Below are 19,560 nucleotides of genomic sequence, written 5' to 3'. Positions count from 1 at the left end.
GGAGTTATGCTGCATTCATCGGTGGTGAATATTACCATATGTTCATAAAATAGTTCTACTTTGTTGTGTATAATTAAAATGTAGCATTTTAATAATCTTCATCAGTTCTAAGCACCAACCAATATTTCGGAAACTTGATGTCAGCCATTGTGCATAATGTAACAGTTGTTCACCATAAACACTGCTCATTCTGGCTGCATAGAAAGTACCATTACTTACAGTACAGTTAGAGTGCTGCAGGAGATGAAAGTGACATTTCTTAAATTATGTATATGATTGCCTTCAAAGTCCCTAGGAGATAAAACCAAAACATTCTATCACTGAAAAAAGTTAACTTCATTCAGATAGTTACTTTGAAGTAATTATTTATTAAAGGGAAACCTCAGCAGTACCTTGTGGCTGCACAAAGCATAATATTTGGATTTTTCAGCACGCCCTGAACTGCTTTAGGTGATAGCAGCATCATTAACTCAGGTGGGTGAAAATCTGAATCCTGAACTCAGGTTTTGACAGGTACGATAGAGCCTAACTCTTTTTGTTTTCAAAATCTGAGAGTCAAATTTTGACTGCCCTAATGGCAGTGATCGAGTGGTCTTGAGGGGGAAAGAACTCAGGGAGCCCCTGGTCTCTAGTGCTTCCAACAGGATACAACCATAAATTAGTTGCCTGCTCACCATGACTGCAATATGCTCCCAGCAGAATTCAACACACCTCAGGAAGTCAGTCTAGTTAGGCTGGCATGAAATAGGGATTGTCTATTCTGCAGCATCATTCCCTTCCCTCATATTACCCTGGTAAAAAGTGTCATGGAATGACACTGGTTTAAAGAAGACAAAAGGTGTTTATTTTACACCCCTCCACACACACACAAAAAAGACTTACAGCCAATGTAACCTGGGCATGTGTTGGCAAAGAGGTTTATCCGGCAAACGCGCAAGAGAATTATTCATCAGCACTCTGGAAAAAGAAAAACAGTATCGCTAGCAATTGATGTTAAAACAACGTCCCAGCCCCTTTTTTCAGTTTTGTTTCTTCTCAGTACAAGGCAGGCAGAATTTATTCATTTTTCATATTGTTAGAGATAGTACAATGATTAAAAACACTTCAGTGTATTTCGTTATGAGTATTGGTGTGATCCTATCATCTCTTGAATTACTAAATGATTGACTTGGGGAAAGGGAAATCTTTTGCAGATGTTGGGGCAGATTCACTGGTACACTCTGGCTGCCTTGCATCACTGGAGCAGCACAAAGCACCAGAAGTGTATGTGTGAATCTGGCCCCATTTATCTTTTTTAAGTTAAACCTAGAACCTGATCATTTTCCCATTGAATCAATAGCAGCAGGGCTGGGTCCTTGTTTATATTCAGCAGCATTTGATATTTGCATAGATACATAATATGAATACTACCTAATTGGCCATAGTCTTTTCTCACATTGGTTTTAGCTGAGTTGCTTTGGATTTATACTGCTGGGAGAAGATTCTGGCCTTTTAAAATCTGTGTCAGGACAGAATAGAGAGGGTGGAGGTGAAAAGATTCAGGCCCTTCCCTAAAAACTGTTAGATTCCCAGTTATAAGATAAAGGAGGAGAATGCTACTGTGATGGATATAAAGTAGCGTAGAACTAAAATATCAAAGCACTATGTACTGGAAAACTATCAAATGATTTAAATGTGTGAGAAAGATATTGAACAAAAGAAGGTCAGTAAATATGTATAAGAATTTAATCAAATAAAGCTAGGTTTTACTAAGGAAACATTTATTTCTTACTGTAAGTTTCCACAAAGTATGTAAATATCCAAGAATATTGAAGTCACTGAGTCCAATAAACTTGGAATAAGATACAATTTACTGAAAACCATAGTTTCCATGTATGCAATGCAAAGCTATTGAGAAGTTGATATCACTGTTCCCCTCCCAAATGGATACAAACAAATCTCTCTCTCTCTCCTTCCTCTCTCTCCATAGTTTGTCAGTACCCATGTGTTTATTGGGTCCCAAATTATCCAGCTGATAATTTGGGTTATGATATATGACTGACTTTATGAGACTGCTCCCGCTAACGTAAGTGCCTCACTATGTTGACTTAATAACACTACCTTCCCGAGTGGTGTAAAGTCACAATTGATGTAAGTTCAACACAGTGAGAGTGTAGACTCGGTGTTACTTACATCAACTGTTAATGGTCTCCAGCAGCTGTCCCAAAATGTCCCACACTCACCATTCTGGTCATCGTTGTGAATTCCATTGCCCAGGGGTCAGGTAGACAGGAAGCCCTCCCTTTCCTTTAATGCCCCACAAATTTTTGAAATTCCTTTTCCTGGTTGCCCGGCTTGCCAATCACACCTAGCAGCCCTCTATTGCAGAGTGTAACTTCTCAGCTGACCATGAGTTCTGTGCTTGCAATGCTCATGACAATAGTGCAGAGTTGTGCAGGCACTATGCTTCTGCCAGCGAGAAGGGATGCATGGGTTTGTGGGATTTTGAAAAGAAGGTGTGAAAATTATGGGATGCAGATGAAATTATGGATTGGAGAACACTGTATCATGTAAAGTTGACCCCATGCTCCCAGTAATCCCTGTCTGACTTGTTTCAGTCCCATTAGGCATTGCAAAAACTTCCTAAAGACCCTGCACTCCATGATGGCAATTTGCACAGTGGGATAATTATGGTGCACTGCACTCTTCATCGATACAAGCACTCCTGGTAAGAACGCACACCGCTGACACAAGGAGCCAAGGATACACACACACAAGCAATGTAATAACTGTGGAAGCTGTATGCCAATGTAATTTAGGCCAACATAAATTTGTAGTGTAGACATGGCCAAATGTAGAGAATCATATGCATCCTGATTGGTTTCCTATGTGCCTTTTGAAAAGCAAGGACACGGAGCTCACTTCTGGTCCTTTTGAGTTTAGCGCACTAATACAGGACTCATGTAGTTTTGCATATAAAAAGACTGAAAAAGCTAGGTTTTGGAGGGGGATGGGCTCAGTTCTCCCAAAATAAGCTCCATTACTGGAGAGAGTTGACAATATAGCTTGACAAACAAATCTTATAAATACACATTAGTTTTCATTTATTCTCTTTTTTAAATATTGCATTTAATTCGTATTTTAATACCTACAGGAGAATAAGTGAGTTGAGTCCATGAAACGTTAGTGGAGAGATCTGACTGATCTTGTTATTTTCAATTATCCTGTAAATCAGAACAAAATGTATATCAGACTGATAAATTACTGGGGTCTAAAACTGAACAAACATTACGAAAGATAATGTACCCTGAAATGGCATATTCAAATACCCATTCGAACTACATAAGAATATTGAATTAGCATTCTGTGATATATTGAGGTATAGTATTGAAGTTTCATCAAATGACATGGGAACTCCTTTTCCAGTGCAGTTCACATGATTGTTTGAAAGATTTTTTTTAAACTTAAAAACAAGAGCAATTTTTTTGTCAACTTTTAAAACAGTGTCATCAGAAATGTGACACCGTACAGAGAATTTCTTCAACGTAGCAGTACATCAAGACATCCCTGAGACAATCCTGCAATTGAACATGCACAGCAAAAGTTTGTTAGTCGTTCTTCATCACACAGACAGATATGTAATTAATGCCCTCAAATCTCAATGTTATTTTTTTCAAATCCCACTGCCAGAAGAAGCAGTAGTATTGTCAGGATTTCATATTATGAATGTCATCTCCTCTGCGGGATGTGAAGCACCATATACAGGCAAAGGGCTGTCCAAGAAATTTCATTCTGAAGTGCTCCGTTTCTGTCATTTTGGAGTATCTGATTTATTTTATGTATTATTTTGTGTTAATCAGTTACTTATTTATAACTGTGCGTACTACTGAAAAATAAGCTACAACAGAGCCTTTAAAGTTCTAGGGCTCAATTCTGCTTCCAAAGTCACTGGGAGTTTTTACGTACTGGGAGTAGAAGGATTCCCTTAATTATCATGCTGTATACAAAGAAATAAAAAAAGATAAAAAAGATACAAATATTTACTGGTGTTAACTTAACTATATCTTGAGAAAATCTATCCAAAACTAAGAACAGTACATACAGCCACTCAAGCTTATGCAGATCTTCAAAGACACCAGGCTTTAAAAGGGTTATCTTGTTGTGACTCAGATACCTGAAACAAGATCAATAAAGATAAAAAACAATAGATTCTCTAATCAATGTTAGAGGAGTGAAGAAGAATTTTAAGATTTTCCTTTATTATTACTAACAGTATTATTAAAATTTCATCCTCAAGAGATTCCATTGTTGACAATAAAAACATTAATCTTTGTGTGAGTGTGATCACATACTGACCCTTTGTCTCTTTCAGGATGCTAGTGTTTGCCATGCTAGCAGCCTGGCATTCTGATTAATGATATGGCTACATGGACAACAGTGAAACTACGGCTACTTGGAGCTTTTTGGCAATAATCATCTAGAACATCTTCATCTTTTCTATTAGAAAACATAGTAGGCTCTAACTACCCTCCCTGCATCAGAAGCATTTGGGGCCTGCTTCAGTTCCCACTGAAATGAACAGCAAAGTTCCAATTGACTAAAATGGGAGCAAGTTCACAGGTTCATTAGGCACAGGATTCAGGTACTGGAATAAATGAAAAGACTGAAAAATAAAGAGTGGCTTTGCAAATTGTCTGGAGTAGTAGTAGTAGTAATAAATTATCATCCATTAGGGTGAAAAAATACAAAGAATAAGGGTAATAACAGCTTTGGAATTTACCTTTTAAGTGCTTTCAGTACATGGATTTATTTTTTTCTACAATCTCACTCACTAGCCAAAAGTATTTTTAAATTGGAAAAGCCTCATCTTTTGTAAAATCTGCACAATAAGAAACAAGATTCCTTTTCTTATATAATTGCTTCTCTACAGGAAAATAAGAGAGTTTTCAATTATTTCAAATTAAACATGGCAGCCCCACTGTTTTCATTCTCAGCTCTTAATTCCATAACGACTGCTTCCAGGATAACTGGCATTTAAAATCACTGAGGTTTCCTCTTTTTCTTTCTGAAACAGCAAATTTTGGGGATAGGGACGGACTACAAGATCCATGAAATATTTTAAGAGTACTTTCCTGCCAAATAACCTTGCTACCACTTGTCCAAATCCTCTGAAGTTTTCCGTGAGAATAAGTGCTCGGTGAATTGGAGTTCAGTGTTTGGGCCATTTCGGAATTATTTAATGTCCACAATAACTGAGAGAGAAATGTATAGCTGTTTTCAAAAGTTGCCCCATTCCAAATTGCTTCAGCACTGCAATGGTAATACTTACAGTTTTGTCAGGTTGTATAATCCTTTGAAAGCATGTTCCGATACAACTCTGATTTTATTATTCTGAAGAAACCTAAGATATAATAATGACAACAATTCATTCGGTAAAAATGTAAATGCAAAAAGATCCCCAAACTTATCAACTAAGGTACATATATTATTTAAAAGGATGCTGTCAAGGCAGCTAGGCCTTAAAATTAAACTCTCATGACATTTATTTCACATGGCTGGTCTTATCTTAAAGATTTAAAAAAGTGTATTTAAATTAAAAAATAACACATTACTGAAGTGATAATTCAAAATCAGCCAAAACCAACACCTAACTGCCTTTGTATTCATTGTAAATGAACCAGTGTGTGCATGCTGCCTCCTGATTTCATCCCTAATCCTGCAATATGATCTGTGTAAGGAGGAGACATTTATGCCTGTGCAGAATCCTACTATAGTCAACAGGCTTGTGTGGGTGCAGGATCTGCCTCTGCAGCTAAAACTACAGAACTGGTATAATGGAGTGCATGCAGTGGTTTGTTTATATTGATTTATATAGACAGTTGTAGGCCAGCTGCAAAGGTCAATTAAAACACTTTGCTGGAATTTCTATTTATAATATGGGACAATTGTCAAAGAGTTGCATTTTATGGTAATTTAATTAAAATGTATGATGAAACTTGCTGATTGCTCCTAGTAAAGTATTATTCATACTCTCTCCTCCCTCCCCCTTTTTTTTCCCTCCATCTCCTTTGCAATTAATGAACTCAGTTTCAAAATATTACATACGGTATCATTACTTTTGGGGATAAGATGTTAGACTTGTATTTGATTTTAAAAAGCATGCTTCCCTTCTCTAATATTTTATTTGTTGTAAAAAAAATAAATGTTTTCAACAAAATCAAATTAAGGATTCAGTCCTGCTCCTGTTGAAACCAATGGGAGATTTGACATTGACTGCAAAAGAAACAGGATTGGCTCCAAAAAGGTCTTATCAATTTGTGAGAGATCCCTTAGCAAACCCACACTTGTGAATCAGAAGTAAATGAAAGGAATTAAATTCTGTAAGCAAATGTTTAATGTATATGTTTCCTTTAATGAAACAGGCCACTTTGTTTTCAGAACTTTTTTAGTTTGAGATCTAAATTGTACTTAAGTTTGTGAACACAAGATGGTGCTGCACAACCTCAGAATTCAAGTTAGAATCCAAGAACGTCTAAGAAAAATATTACATCTCTTGAGCTGGCAACAATGATAAGTGGTCCGATGCTTTCACACTTTATTTCTCAATTGTTCCTTATTTTCATGATTCACCCTCATAAAAGGACTGGGATTTTTTAAAACAATGAAATGTATACAGGACACCTATAATAATATACAAGAAATAATTCAATCAAAAGGTTTTGGTCATGAAATAAGCCATTTTGTGGTAGTAGTCACCAGGTAGTAGTCATCATCACCAAAAGGCTCAGAAATGTGACTTATTAAAAAAAAAAAAGTGTTCTCAAGGACACAAATGAGTCTTTTCATAACAAGGAATGCCTTTTACTTTGCAAACTTTCAGAATGAAACTATCAGTTTTCTTTCATTTCTTCTGATAGAATTGCTGTCTATTATAAATTTAATTTCCTTAAGACGCTATACATGTTAAGATCCACATTATTATTAGTTTTCTAATGTACAAAAAAATAGGATACAAATGTAATATCCAGAAAGTTTAGGCTGCAAAAAGAGAGATGGAAGCCACATCAGGCTATTTGAACAAAAATAACTTGCATGATTGAAAATTTCAGCTAAAGGTAAGAAACAGTAGATTTTTTCAGTATAATCAGAGTTTTGTCAGTAAGCCACAAAATTGCCTTATCACAGTTTGCTCTTATTTAAGCTTTTAGGTTAAAATGATTCCTTACAGATTTTTAAGGTCCTGATACTTCTTGAAACTGTCAGCAGAAAGCTTTCTTAACTGATTCCGTTTAAGGGACCTGGAAAAAAAATAAAATTATTCTGTAAATACATTAAGTAGGCCAAATTCATCCTCAGTATAACTCCGCCAACTTCATTTGATCTAATGAATTTCCATCATGTTTTAGCTGGCAGAAATTTCTATAATAAGTTAAATATTTCCAGTAAGGTTACCCTATATGCCAGTATGTGTGTGTTTTGAAAACTAAATGGAGAAGGGATTTTTTGTTGTATACCCTCCTCTCCTGCCTCTGCATTATATTAGATCACTGGAATCCATTTACATCAAAGGAGTTAAACCAGTGATGAGTTTGGAAGGGAAAGGGGAAGGGGTGGTTTAGAAGGGAGAGGGGTGTCACTTATCTTACATTTCTGGGCAGGATTTTGGTTTGATTTTTATAAGCACTGTTCCCAACACCCCTTTCTCTATATAAACTCATATCAGCTGCACATTATGCAGCAGTTGAAAGATGCAATTAAAGTGACAAAGGTAATCTTACGGAAAGAGTTTAAGGGTATGTCTACACTGGAGTGGAAGGGTGTAATTTCAAGCTTGAGGAGACAGCACGAACTCTGATCAAGCTAGTACTAAAAACAGAAGAGTAGCTGCTGCAGCAGCACAAGTGGCAGGAGGGGCTAGCAGCCTGAATACAAACCTGGTGCCTCAGAGGAATATGTATTCAGGTGGTTATTCCCTCCTGCTGCTTGCACCACCGCGGATACACTTCTATTTTTAGCATGCTAGCTCCATCATAGCTGGTGTGGATAGATCTCCTCTAGCTGAAAAATCACACTTTCCAGCTCTGGGGTAGACATACCCTAACAACATAAGCCCTGTAGACCCAGGAATGAGAACTGCATGGTGGATCAAGAATCTTCCATAGGGAAATCCATAAAATTACAAGTGGAGCTCTTGGATCAGCATTGTAGGATAGGTTTCAGAGTTTTAGCCATGTTGGTCTATATGAGCAAAAAAGAACGAGGAGTACTTGTGGCACCTTGGAGACTAACAAATTTATTTGGGCATAAGCTTTCATTGGCTAAAACCTACTTCATCGGATGCATGCATTGGAAAATACAGTAGCAAGATATATACACACAGAGAACATGACAGAAATGGGTGTTGCCATACCAACTCTAATTAGACTAATCAATTAAGGTGGGCTATTATCAGCAGGAGAAAAAAAAACTTTTGTAGTGATAATCAGGATGGCCCATTTCAAATGGTTGACAAGAAGGTGTGAGTAACAGTAGGGGAAAAATTAGCATGGGAAAATAGTTTTACTTTGTGTAATGACCCATCCACTCCCTGTCTTTATTCAAGCATAATTTAATGGTGTCTAGTTTGCAAATTAATTCCAGTTCATTGTAGGATAGTATTTTCCCTCTCAGAGGGGAGGTAGACTCCTCAGCCTTGAGAACTCTTCATGTTCCCTTCACTTTCACTAATGTTCTCACTCATGTTCTCACATAACAGCTCCTATCCTTCTGGCCAAAGATGACTAGAAGGGACTCACTTTGAGTCCTTGTCATTGCTGCTCCTTAAATCAGTTTGAAGGGTGTCTGTTTTATGACAGGAGGCACTTAGGGATAATTTGTCACCTTTGCAGCATTCTGGGGACCTTCTGACCTAGGGAGCAAGAGACTGGGACTGGGACCTGGACCCAAGTCTCTTGTATTACAGAAGACAATAATCAACAGCTGGGAATCACAGGGTGAAGCTGTAATAACCTTAGTCCCAGATTTGGACCTTAGCGTCCAAGATATGGGGGTTAGCATGAAAACCTCCAAGCTTAGTTACCAGCTTGGACCTGGTACTTGCTGCCACCACCCAAAAAATTAGAGTGTTTTGGGGCACTCTGGTCCCCCTGAAAAACCTTCCCTGGGGACCCCAAGACCCAAATCCCTTGAGTCTCACAACAAAGGGAAATAATCCTTTTTCCCTTCCCCCCTCCAGGTGCTCCTGGAGAGATACACAGACACAAGCTCTGTGAACCCAAACAGAGTGAATCTCCCTCTCTGTTCCCAATCCTGGAAACAAAAAGTACTTTCCTATTCCCCCAGAGGGAATGCAAAAATCAGGCTAGCAATCCAACACACAGATTTCTCCGATTCCTTCCTTTCACCAATTCCCTGGTGAGTACAGACTCAATTTCCCTGAAGTAAAGAAAAACTCCCACAGGTCTTAAAAGAAAGCTTTATATAAAAAGAAAAAAAATAAGTACAAATGTTCTCTCTGTATTAGATGATACAACACAGGGTCAATTGCTTAAAAGAATATTGAATAAACAGCCTTATTCAAAAAGATTACAAATCAAAGCACTCCAGCACTTATATTCATGCAAATACCAAAGAAAAGAAACCATAGAACTTACTATCTGATCTCTTTGTCCTTACACTTAGAAACAGAAGACTAGAAAGTAGAACTACTTCTCCAAAGCTTAGAGCAAGCAGGCAGCCAGAAAACAAAGACTCAGACACTCAATTCCCTCCACCCAAAGTTGAAAAAATCCGGTTTCCTGATTGGTCCTCTGGTCAGGTGCTTCAGGTGAAAGAGACATTAACCCTTAGCTATCTGTTTATGACACGCCCCCCAAATTGCAGACAGTGGGGAAGCTCACTGGCGGCGATTTCCTTTTAGAACTTGAAAATAAACAGATTAATACAACACATACACCTTTACATATACTCCTAAGTATATAACTAATAGACTTCTACATTTTAAGAACACTTTTTAACTACTGGATTCTGGGAAACTCTCACGGGAGAGTGCATCAGCTACTTTGTTAGAAGCTCCTGTGATGTGTTGAATTTCAAAATCAAAATCTTGGAGAGCTAAACTTCAACGAAGAAGTTTCTTGTTGTTCCCCTTGGCAGTATGAAGCCACTTTAGTGCAGCATGGTCAGTTTGTAGTTGGAACCGCCGTCCCCAAACATATGGGCGTAGCTTTTCCAGGGCTTACACAATGGCATAGCATTCCTTTTCACTGACTGACCAGTGACTTTCCCTCTCAGACAGTTTCTTGCTGAGAAACACGACAGGATGGAAGTTGTGATCTGTTGCTTCCTGCATGAGCACTGCTCCTATACCACGCTCAGATGCATCGGTGGTTACTAGGAATGGCTTGTTAAAATCCGGGGCCCTGAGCACAGGGTCAGACATGAGCGTTGCCTTAAGTTGGGTAAAGGCCTTTTGACACTCATCAGTCCACTTAACTGCATTTGGCTGGGTTTTTTTGGTCAGGTCGGTCAGTGGGGCAGCGATTTGGCTGTAGTGGGGTACAAATCGCCTGTAGTATCCGGCCAAGCCTAAGAAGGATTGGACCTGCTTCTTTGACTTTGGGACAGGCCACTTTTGGATAGCATCCACCTTGGCCTGTAGGGGGTTTATGGTTCCTCGACCCACCTGGTGCCCCAGGTAAGTCACTCTGTTTTGGCCTATTTGACACTTTTTGGCCTTAACAGTTAGTCCTGCCTGCCTGATGCGCTCAAAGACCTTTTCCAGGTGTAGTAGGTGTTCGGGCCAGGAGTCTGAAAAAATGGCCACATCATCGAGGTAGGCAACTGCAAATTTTCCCAGTCCAGCTAGTAGACCATCTACCAGCCTCTGGAAGGTGGCGGGTGCATTTCGAAGGCCGAAAGGAAGGACATTGAATTCATACACCCCCGCATGGGTGACGAATGCTGACCTCTCCTTGGCAGGTTCATCTAGCGGTACTTGCCAGTACCCCTTGGTTAAGTCTATTGTAGAGATGAACTGGGCACGTCCCAACTTTTCCAATAGCTCATCGGTACGTGGCATTGGATAGTTGTCCGGACGAGTTACCGCATTTAGCTTACGGTAGTCCACGCAAAAGCGTATTTCCCCATCTGGTTTGGGTACCAGAACCACTGGAGATGCCCATGCACTGGTAGATGAGCGGATTATACCCATCTGTAGCATGTTCTGGATCTCCCGTTCTATAGCAGCTTGGGCATGAGGAGACACTCGGTAGGGTGGGGTTCTGATTGGGTGAGCATTACCTGTATCAAGGGAGTGGTATGCCCGTTCAGTCCGTCCTGGGGTGGCTGAGAACAAGGGGGCGAAGCTAGTGCACAGCTCCTTGATTTGTTGCCGCTGCAGACGTTCCAGGGTGGTTGAGAGGTTCACCTCTTCCACGCCACCGTCTTTTTTCCCGTCGTAGTAGACACCGTCAGGCCACTCAGCATCCTCTCCCTGGACTGTAAACTGACAAACCTGTAAGTCTCTGGAATAGAAAGGCTTGAGAGAATTAACATGGTACACTTTAGGCTTTAGTGAGGAATTGGGAAATGCTATGAGGTAGTTTACAGCTCCCAGGCGCTTTTGGACCGTGAATGGCCCTTCCCATGATGCTTCCATCTTATGGGCCTGTTGCGCCTTCAAGACCATAACCTGGTCTCCTACCTTGAAGGACCGATCTCTGGCATGTCTGTCATACCAGGCCTTTTGCTCTTCTTGAGCATCCTTTAGGTTCTCTCTAGCAAGGGCTAAAGAGTGTCGGAGGGTGCTTTGTAGGTTGCTTACAAAGTCCAGAATGTTAGTTCCTGGAGAAGGCGTAAACCCCTCCCATTGCTGCTTCACCAACTGTAATGGCCCCTTAACCTCGTGACCATACACAAGTTCAAATGGTGAAAACCCTAAACTGGGATGTGGTACAGCCCTGTAGGCAAACAGCAACTGCTGCAACACTAGGTCCCAATTATTGGAGAATTCGTTGATGAATTTACGTATCATGGCCCCCAAAGTTCCATTGAACCTTTCCACCAGGCCATTGGTTTGATGGTGGTACGGGGTGGCAACCAAGTGATTCACCCCATGAGTTTCCCACAGTTTTTCCATGGTCCCTGCCAGGAAATTAGACCCTGAATCTGTAAGGATGTCGGAGGGCCAACCTACCCTGGCAAAGATGTCTGTTAGGGCCAGGCACACAGTGTTAGCCCTGGTGTTGCCTAGAGCGACTGCTTTTGGCCATCGGGTAGCAAAGTCCACTAAAGTCAGTACGTACTGCTTTCCTCTGGGCGTCTTTTTTGGGAAAGGGCCCAGAATATCCACAGCTACTCGCTGAAATGGGACCTCAATTATGGGGAGTGGCTGGAGAGGGGCCTTGACCTGGTCTTGAGGCTTACCCACTCTTTGGCATACCTCACAAGACCGGACATACTTGGCAACGTCCTTGCCCATCCCCTCCCAGTGGAAGGACTTCCCCAACCGGTCCTTGGTTCGGTTCACCCCAGCATGGCCACTGGGATGATCATGGGCTAAGCTTAAGAGCTTCCCCCGGTACTTAGTTGGAACCACCAACTGTTTTTGCGGCTGCCATTCTTCCCGGTGTCCACCAGAAAGAATTTCCTTGTATAAAAGTCCTTGGTCTATAACAAACCGGGATCGATTAGAAGAGCTGAGAGGCGGTGGGGTGCTCCGTGCCGCCGCCCAAGCTTTCTGAAGGCTGTCATCTGCTTCCTGCTCAGTCTGGAACTGTTCCCTTGAGGCTGGGGTCACAAGTTCTTCCTTAGACTGTGGACTTGGTCCCTCTGGAAGCGATGTAGGTGATGGGGTTGTTTCCGTTGCTGGTGAACCGCTCTCCGCTGGTGCACCTGAGGGTATTTCAGGCTCTGGCTGAGCCTTTTGGGTATGGCTGTCTTTTGCTTCTGCCAGTTCTGGCTCGCTGGCGCCCTCTGGCGTTGAGTTTGAAGATGTGGTTGCACTTGCTGGTGCTGGTTGTTGTTCCAGTTCCGGGCCTGGGACTGGAGGTGCTGTGGCTGTTTCAGTGGTTGGCATGGAATTTGGGTCCACTACCTCTGTCTGGGTCTCTGGTAACACAGACGGGGCCTCTGTGGACGGCTCAGGAACAGGAATGGGTCTGGAAGCTTGCCTGGTTTGGCTACGTGTAACCATTCCCACTCTCTTGGCCCGCCTCACCTGGTTGGCCAAGTCTTCCCCCAGTAGCATGGGGATAGGATAATTGTCATAGACTGCAAAAGTCCACATTCCTGACCAGCCTTTGTACTGGACAGGCAGTTGAGCTGTAGGCAAGTCTACAGCTTGTGACATGAAGGGGTAAATTGTAACTTTGGCCTTTGGGTTGATGAATTTGGGGTCAACGAAGGATTGGTGGATAGCTGACACTTGTGCCCCCGTGTCTCTCCACGCAGTAACCTTCTTTCCGCCCACTCTCAAATTTTCCCTTCGCTCCAAGGGTATTTGCGAGGCATCCGGGCCTGGGGATCTTTGGTGTGATGGTGGTGTAATGAATTGCACTCGCATGGTGTTCTTGGGACACTTGGCCTTGATATGTCCCAGTTCATTACACTTAAAGCATCTTCCATCTGATGGGTCACTGGGCCGAGGTGAGTTACTGGAGACTGGTGAGGTTGAAGGGTAGGGTATCTGTGGCTTTACTTGGGTGGTATGTGGGGTCTTTGGCTGTCCTCGGTTGTAGGGTTTATGGTCTGTGTGCCCCCTGGGGTAATCGTTCCCCTTGACAGTAGCTTTCTTGCTTTCTGCCAGTTCCATCCATTTGGCTCCAATCTCCCCCGCCTCAGCGATATTCTTGGGGTTTCCATCTTGTATGTACCGTGTGATGTCTTCAGGAACACCATCCAAGAACTGCTCCATTTGTATGAGGAGGTTCAGTTCTTCCAAGGTTTGAATGTTGTTTCCTGTTAGCCAGGCCTCATAGTTTTTTGCAATGTAGTAGGCGTGTTTGGGAAATGACACCTCTGGTTTCCACTTTTGGGTTCTGAAGCGCCGACGGGCATGATCTGGGGTTATCCCCATCCTGTATCTGGCCTTGGTTAGAAAAAGTTTATAGTCATTCATTTGGTGCTTAGGCATTTCAGCTGCCACCTCTGCTAAAGGTCCACTGAGCTGTGACCTCAATTCTACCATGTACTGGTCTTCGGGAATGCTGTACCCAAGACAGGCTCTTTCAAAATTTTCCAAGAAGGCCTCGGTGTCATCACCTGCCTTGTAGGTGGGAAATTTCCTGGGCTGTGGAGCAATATTTGGCGCCGGGTTGTTAGGGTTGGCTGGCACAGGCAGCCCAGCTTTTGCCAACTCCAGTTCATGTTTTCTCTGTTTTTCCTTCTCTTCATTCTCTTTTTGTTGTTTTCCCATTTCTCGGTGGTGGGCCGACTCTTCTTCTGCTTGTTTCCTTCGGTAGGCCACCTCTTCTTCTTCTTGCTTCCTTCTGTGGGCCAACTCTTTTTCTGCTTGTTTCCTTCGGTAGGCCACCTCTTCTTCTTCTAGTTTTCTTTTGTGTGCTGCCTCCTTGGCTGCCTCTTTGGCTGCCTGTTCTCTTTGGTAGGCTGCCTCTTTGATTTGTTCTTCTCTTTCTTTCATCTCCATCTCTTTTTGTTTTATTTCCAGTTGTCGCCTGTGTTCAGCTTCTTTGATTTGTTCTTCGGCGTCAATTTTTGCCTTAGAAGTCATGGTTCCTGTTTTCTTGTGTTGGGGTGCCCTCCGGTGTTTATGTTCTGAACTGCAGGTTCTCTGTTGCCTCCTGAAGTCTGCCTAGCAACAGTGCCTTTAGCTAATTTTCCTTTTCTCTCTCTAGCTAATGTTCAATGAAGGGAAACCAGAAAAACCACTTTATCTGCATGCCTATAAGTGCTGGTACTTGCCTCCTAATGGGAGGGCTATTGCATGACAAAAGACCCTTAACATGCAAGCCACAAACTGCCAGAGAGAGCAGAAAAAAAAAAATTCTCTCTGGTTCCCTTTTAAAACCAACTGCTTCTCTCTGCTAAAAAGCCCTTAGCAGAGAAAAGAAAAATACAATATTTCTACTGGCTTCTGGATTCTGTCTATCTCCCACCAGCTGCCACTCATGTAATAACCTTAGTCCCAGATTTGGACCTTAGCGTCCAAGATATGGGGGTTAGCATGAAAACCTCCAAGCTTAGTTACCAGCTTGGACCTGGTACTTGCTGCCACCACCCAAAAAATTAGAGTGTTTTGGGGCACTCTGGTCCCCCTGAAAAACCTTCCCTGGGGACCCCAAGACCCAAATCCCTTGAGTCTCACAACAAAGGGAAATAATCCTTTTTCCCTTCCCCCCTCCAGGTGCTCCTGGAGAGATACACAGACACAAGCTCTGTGAACCCAAACAGAGTGAATCTCCCTCTCTGTTCCCAATCCTGGAAACAAAAAGTACTTTCCTATTCCCCCAGAGGGAATGCAAAAATCAGGCTAGCAATCCAACACACAGATCTCTCCGATTCCTTCCTTCCACCAATTCCCTGGTGAGTACAGACTCAATTTCCCTGAAGTAAAGAAAAACTCCCACAGGTCTTAAAAGAAAGCTTTATATAAAAAGAAAAAAAAAATAAGTACAAATGTTCTCTCTGTATTAGATGATACAACACAGGGTCAATTGCTTAAAAGAATATTGAATAAACAGCCTTATTCAAAAAGATTACAAATCAAAGCACTCCAGCACTTATATTCATGCAAATACCAAAGAAAAGAAACCATAGAACTTACTATCTGATCTCTTTGTCCTTACACTTAGAAACAGAAGACTAGAAAGTAGAACTACTTCTCCAAAGCTTAGAGCAAGCAGGCAGCCAGAAAACAAAGACTCAGACACTCAATTCCCTCCACCCAAAGTTGAAAAAATCCGGTTTCCTGATTGGTCCTCTGGTCAGGTGCTTCAGGTGAAAGAGACATTAACCCTTAGCTATCTGTTTATGACAGAAGCCATTTCAATTATGCAGATAATGAAAATCTCTCTATGTCTCTGCTTGAGCCCTGAGAACTAATTTTTTCCACCTACTTTAAACCTCTCTCAATGATGCATATCATAGCCACTGTCCTTCCAGTTTAAGATTTGTCTGGATTCCTTTCACAGCTCACCAATGCAGCACTCCTTAACCAGCAGGGAGGGTTATTGTTAAATGATGTAAAACAATCCATTTCTTGGGGGTTGAGTGAGCTGTCTTCACAGACACACTCACTCTCTGTGTTCTTATGAATGAGGGATAAGTACTAATAAAAACTGTGTCTCTAGCACCAAACTGCTAGCCTGGCCTTCATGCTGGTTTTTAAACTGAAAAATCAGCATGCACAGTATTTCCTTCAAGATGTGAATGAAACTTCCACATATAAAAACAGAATTTAAAACTGTCTAGAAGAGGAGTTGGCTCTGGGATTACCTGATTATGGATTGTCATTAGTTTGTAACAAAATTTGAGGGCTAGGACAGCTTGTTAAAATAATGTGACAATGCTATGACTTCTATTCAGGAGTAAAATGCAGGGCAATGTTTTACAGCACTAGATTGATCAGAATGTGCAGGCAAATGAACAGCACATTAGGATGACTAGATGTCCCGATTTTGGGGTCTTTTTCTTATATAGGCTCCTATTACCCCCCTCTCCCCCTAGTCCAAATTTTTCACCTTTGCCGTCTGGTCACCCTACAGCAGATAAATGAGATGGATTTAAGCAGCAAGCTACAACTTTATTAATTTAACACTGGGAAGGGATGATATGTGGCCACCCCTCATTCTCACATAACACACTTCCAGTGTGGGGCTACAGGGCTCCCACCAAATAACTAATAGCTCAGGGTATACATGTCCAGCACTACCTTTAGGACTCAGTTTGCTTCTGCCTCCCTCTGTGTGAAGGGCAAATGGAGGTTAGTAAGGGCAGACCTCAATCTACAAAGACTTCAGGTCTCCCTTGTGCCTATAGGCACAAGGTCCACCAGTGACATTCCAGGTCTCATTTACCTCTGGGAGCTGGCCCTTTATCCGCACTGGACACTGGCTGCAAGCTATAATGAGCTAAGTGCTATCTTCTTAATGTTAAATTTTCAAGTTCTACTGCTTGACCCAGCTGTGCCTCCATGGGTACGTCTACACAGCCAGTGGCAGCCCATGGCAGAGAGCCTCCGGGCCCGGGTCGACAGCCTTGGGCTCATGCTACCACACTAAAAACAGCTGTACAGACAGCACTTTGAAGTTGCAGCTCAGGCTCTGAAGCCCATCCCCTCCCCTGGGCTTCAGAGCCTGAGCTGCAGTTCAAGTTGCAACATCTAGACAGCTACTATTAGTGCTGTAGGGTGAGCCTCACAAGCCTGAGTCTGTTGACTTGGACTCAGAGGCTCACTACTGCGGGCTGTGTAGACATATTCTAAAATGCCATGAGGAAGGTGAAAAAACCCACCAGACCCCTACCTGTTTGGTCCAATGGGAAAAATTCCTTCCTGTTACCAAAATGGGCTAAGGGGAGGGAGGGCCATGGGTTCTTGCACAGCCCCCTTCCCCCAATGTATTTACATTCTCCAACTAGCAGGAACAACAATATTATGAAAAGCCTTGAAGAATTTAAATAGATGGATAGAGGAGCAAGAGCCACATGGTTAGACTTATCCCGCAGCCCCAGCCAATGGGAAGGCAATGGACCTGAGGAACCCTGCTTGCTGCCATGCATGCACTGTCGCATCCCCCATACCCAACCTTTTGGGCACCATGTTATGTCACCTGCAGTCCATTCAAGATCGATCACCAGTTGACTACATATGGCGGGGCATAGTAAAAGCATAGTGGATACCAGTGTGAAATGGTTTGAATTGTCAGACAGGAAACTGTTGCTTGGCTGTTTGTACCTGCTCTCAATCTAATTAATGATGGGCCCAGCGCTGCAGCACCACAGAGCCTGACTTGGTGTCCACACCCTGTTGACAAACGGCAGCATAGCAAACCCAAGAGTTCAAAAATCAGAAGATAAATCTCCTAGGTTTGAGTTTATTTCTAACCTGAAATATTCACAAAATATAACCCCCAGAGCATATACCTTTGTGCCCCACATGTCCATTAAAGGCACCAATGCAAGTAGTTTCATGTCCTGAAAATAGCAAGAAATTTTACAGAAAAATTCCTCAAGTGGGGATGTTTGATGCTGCATTTTGTTTGCCAAGTGGGAAGCACAGCTTCAGACTTGAGTGTCTAAGCCAGGATCAATGGTCTGGCCACCCTCCAGATCTCTCTCAAATCTTAAATCTTGCTGTACCGACTTCTTATCATGCAATAGTGAGCAAAATCCCTACCTGTAAGCCCCTATTCATACAGGTATTTCCCTGAATTTCATGTTAGTCATATAAGTAAAGGCTACTTGCAGGAGTAAGGGTTTCAGGATGAGGTCCTGAGTATGTGATTCACAGAGTTATTTCTCTTGCAGTGTTTCTTGATGCTGGTGAAATTGTACTCATTTGAGGTATTATCGCAAACAACTGCTGACTGCAGATTCACTATATCTCACACTTTGAACTGTGTTTTAATTTATTTTCTCTTGTTTTATGCAGGGATAATCTGTGTTTAGAAGTGTTTTACTACAAGGCTTGTCAACACAGAATGATACTGTACTTTCAGTTTACACCAGTTTCAGTTAAACCAAGTGGCTATAATTATAAGGGGATAATTATGAGATGGTCTGCAGAGTTGATATTCAATGCTGTTCAGATCAAGAAGCTGCTTGTTCTGCTCTACTTACATCAGAGTTACATTTGAAGAGACTGACGGGACAGCGCTTAAATTGGCACCCTCACAGTCAAGCTCTAGCCCTCGGCACAGACATTCTGCTGGCACAGAATCAACCACTGAAGAGAAGATAGCAGTCATGGCAGAAGGTAGGTGATGGGATGGGGAGAAAAGAGATGAGGAGAAAATGGTTTTAGTATAACAACATGTCAGAGCATATTAAACAGAGCTAGATAATGCTTTGTTTTAAGGTTCTCAAGTATGCCTTTAATTTAGATCTAGTAACACAGTGACTAATATAAATACAGATAATTAAAAGATTGGTATTGACTCCTGAATCCAATACAATAGCAGAACATTTAGAACACAACTTTGAGCTTGATATTGTGATTGTGGCCTGATATGGTGAGGAGGATGTTTTATCTGTTTTGGGTCCTGTTTCTGTGAAATCCAAGACCATGATTTGCTAGACTCCTCACTGTCTTATTAAGTCTGTATTATATTATCTGGACTAAACCACACAGAGTTCTGGGCAGGTGTGCAAGGGGCTAAGAATGGGTCCAAGAACATTTCTTTCCCCTTTACTACTCACTCTGAGCCTTGCCGGGGATAATCTCAGTTTCTGTGCTTTGACCTAGCACCTCCCGCAGTGTTAGCTAAGGCTAGGACAGAGAGAAGGCAGGTCTATGGCCCCAGATCTGCTGGCCAATGAAGAGCATGCTGCAGGCTTTTAAGAGCATGGGGGAGATTTTCAAAGGCACAAATTGCTAGTAGGTGCCCAACTCTCACTGAAATG

General features: G+C 42.0%; 1 protein-coding gene across 3 annotated transcripts in view; it reads right to left on the bottom strand.

The window, feature by feature from the left end:
* Positions 1–19,560, bottom strand: part of RXFP1 (relaxin family peptide receptor 1) — a 90,150-nt gene that overhangs the window by 14,418 nt on the left and 56,172 nt on the right. For all 3 annotated transcript variants that reach the window (XM_050946371.1, XM_050946373.1, XM_050946372.1), the window contains 7 exons: positions 18,778–18,883; positions 7,206–7,277; positions 5,309–5,380; positions 4,082–4,153; positions 3,132–3,203; positions 883–957; positions 220–291 (listed from right to left, as the gene is read on the bottom strand). In XM_050946371.1, the coding sequence (XP_050802328.1) occupies positions 220–291; positions 883–957; positions 3,132–3,203; positions 4,082–4,153; positions 5,309–5,380; positions 7,206–7,277; positions 18,778–18,883 (541 nt within the window). The remainder of the gene's footprint in view (positions 1–219; positions 292–882; positions 958–3,131; positions 3,204–4,081; positions 4,154–5,308; positions 5,381–7,205; positions 7,278–18,777; positions 18,884–19,560) is intronic.

This window comes from Gopherus flavomarginatus, chromosome 3, assembly GCF_025201925.1.
Source record: "Gopherus flavomarginatus isolate rGopFla2 chromosome 3, rGopFla2.mat.asm, whole genome shotgun sequence".
Classification (NCBI taxonomy): domain Eukaryota; kingdom Metazoa; phylum Chordata; order Testudines; family Testudinidae; genus Gopherus; species Gopherus flavomarginatus.
This window is presented reverse-complemented; position numbering and strand designations above follow the sequence as displayed.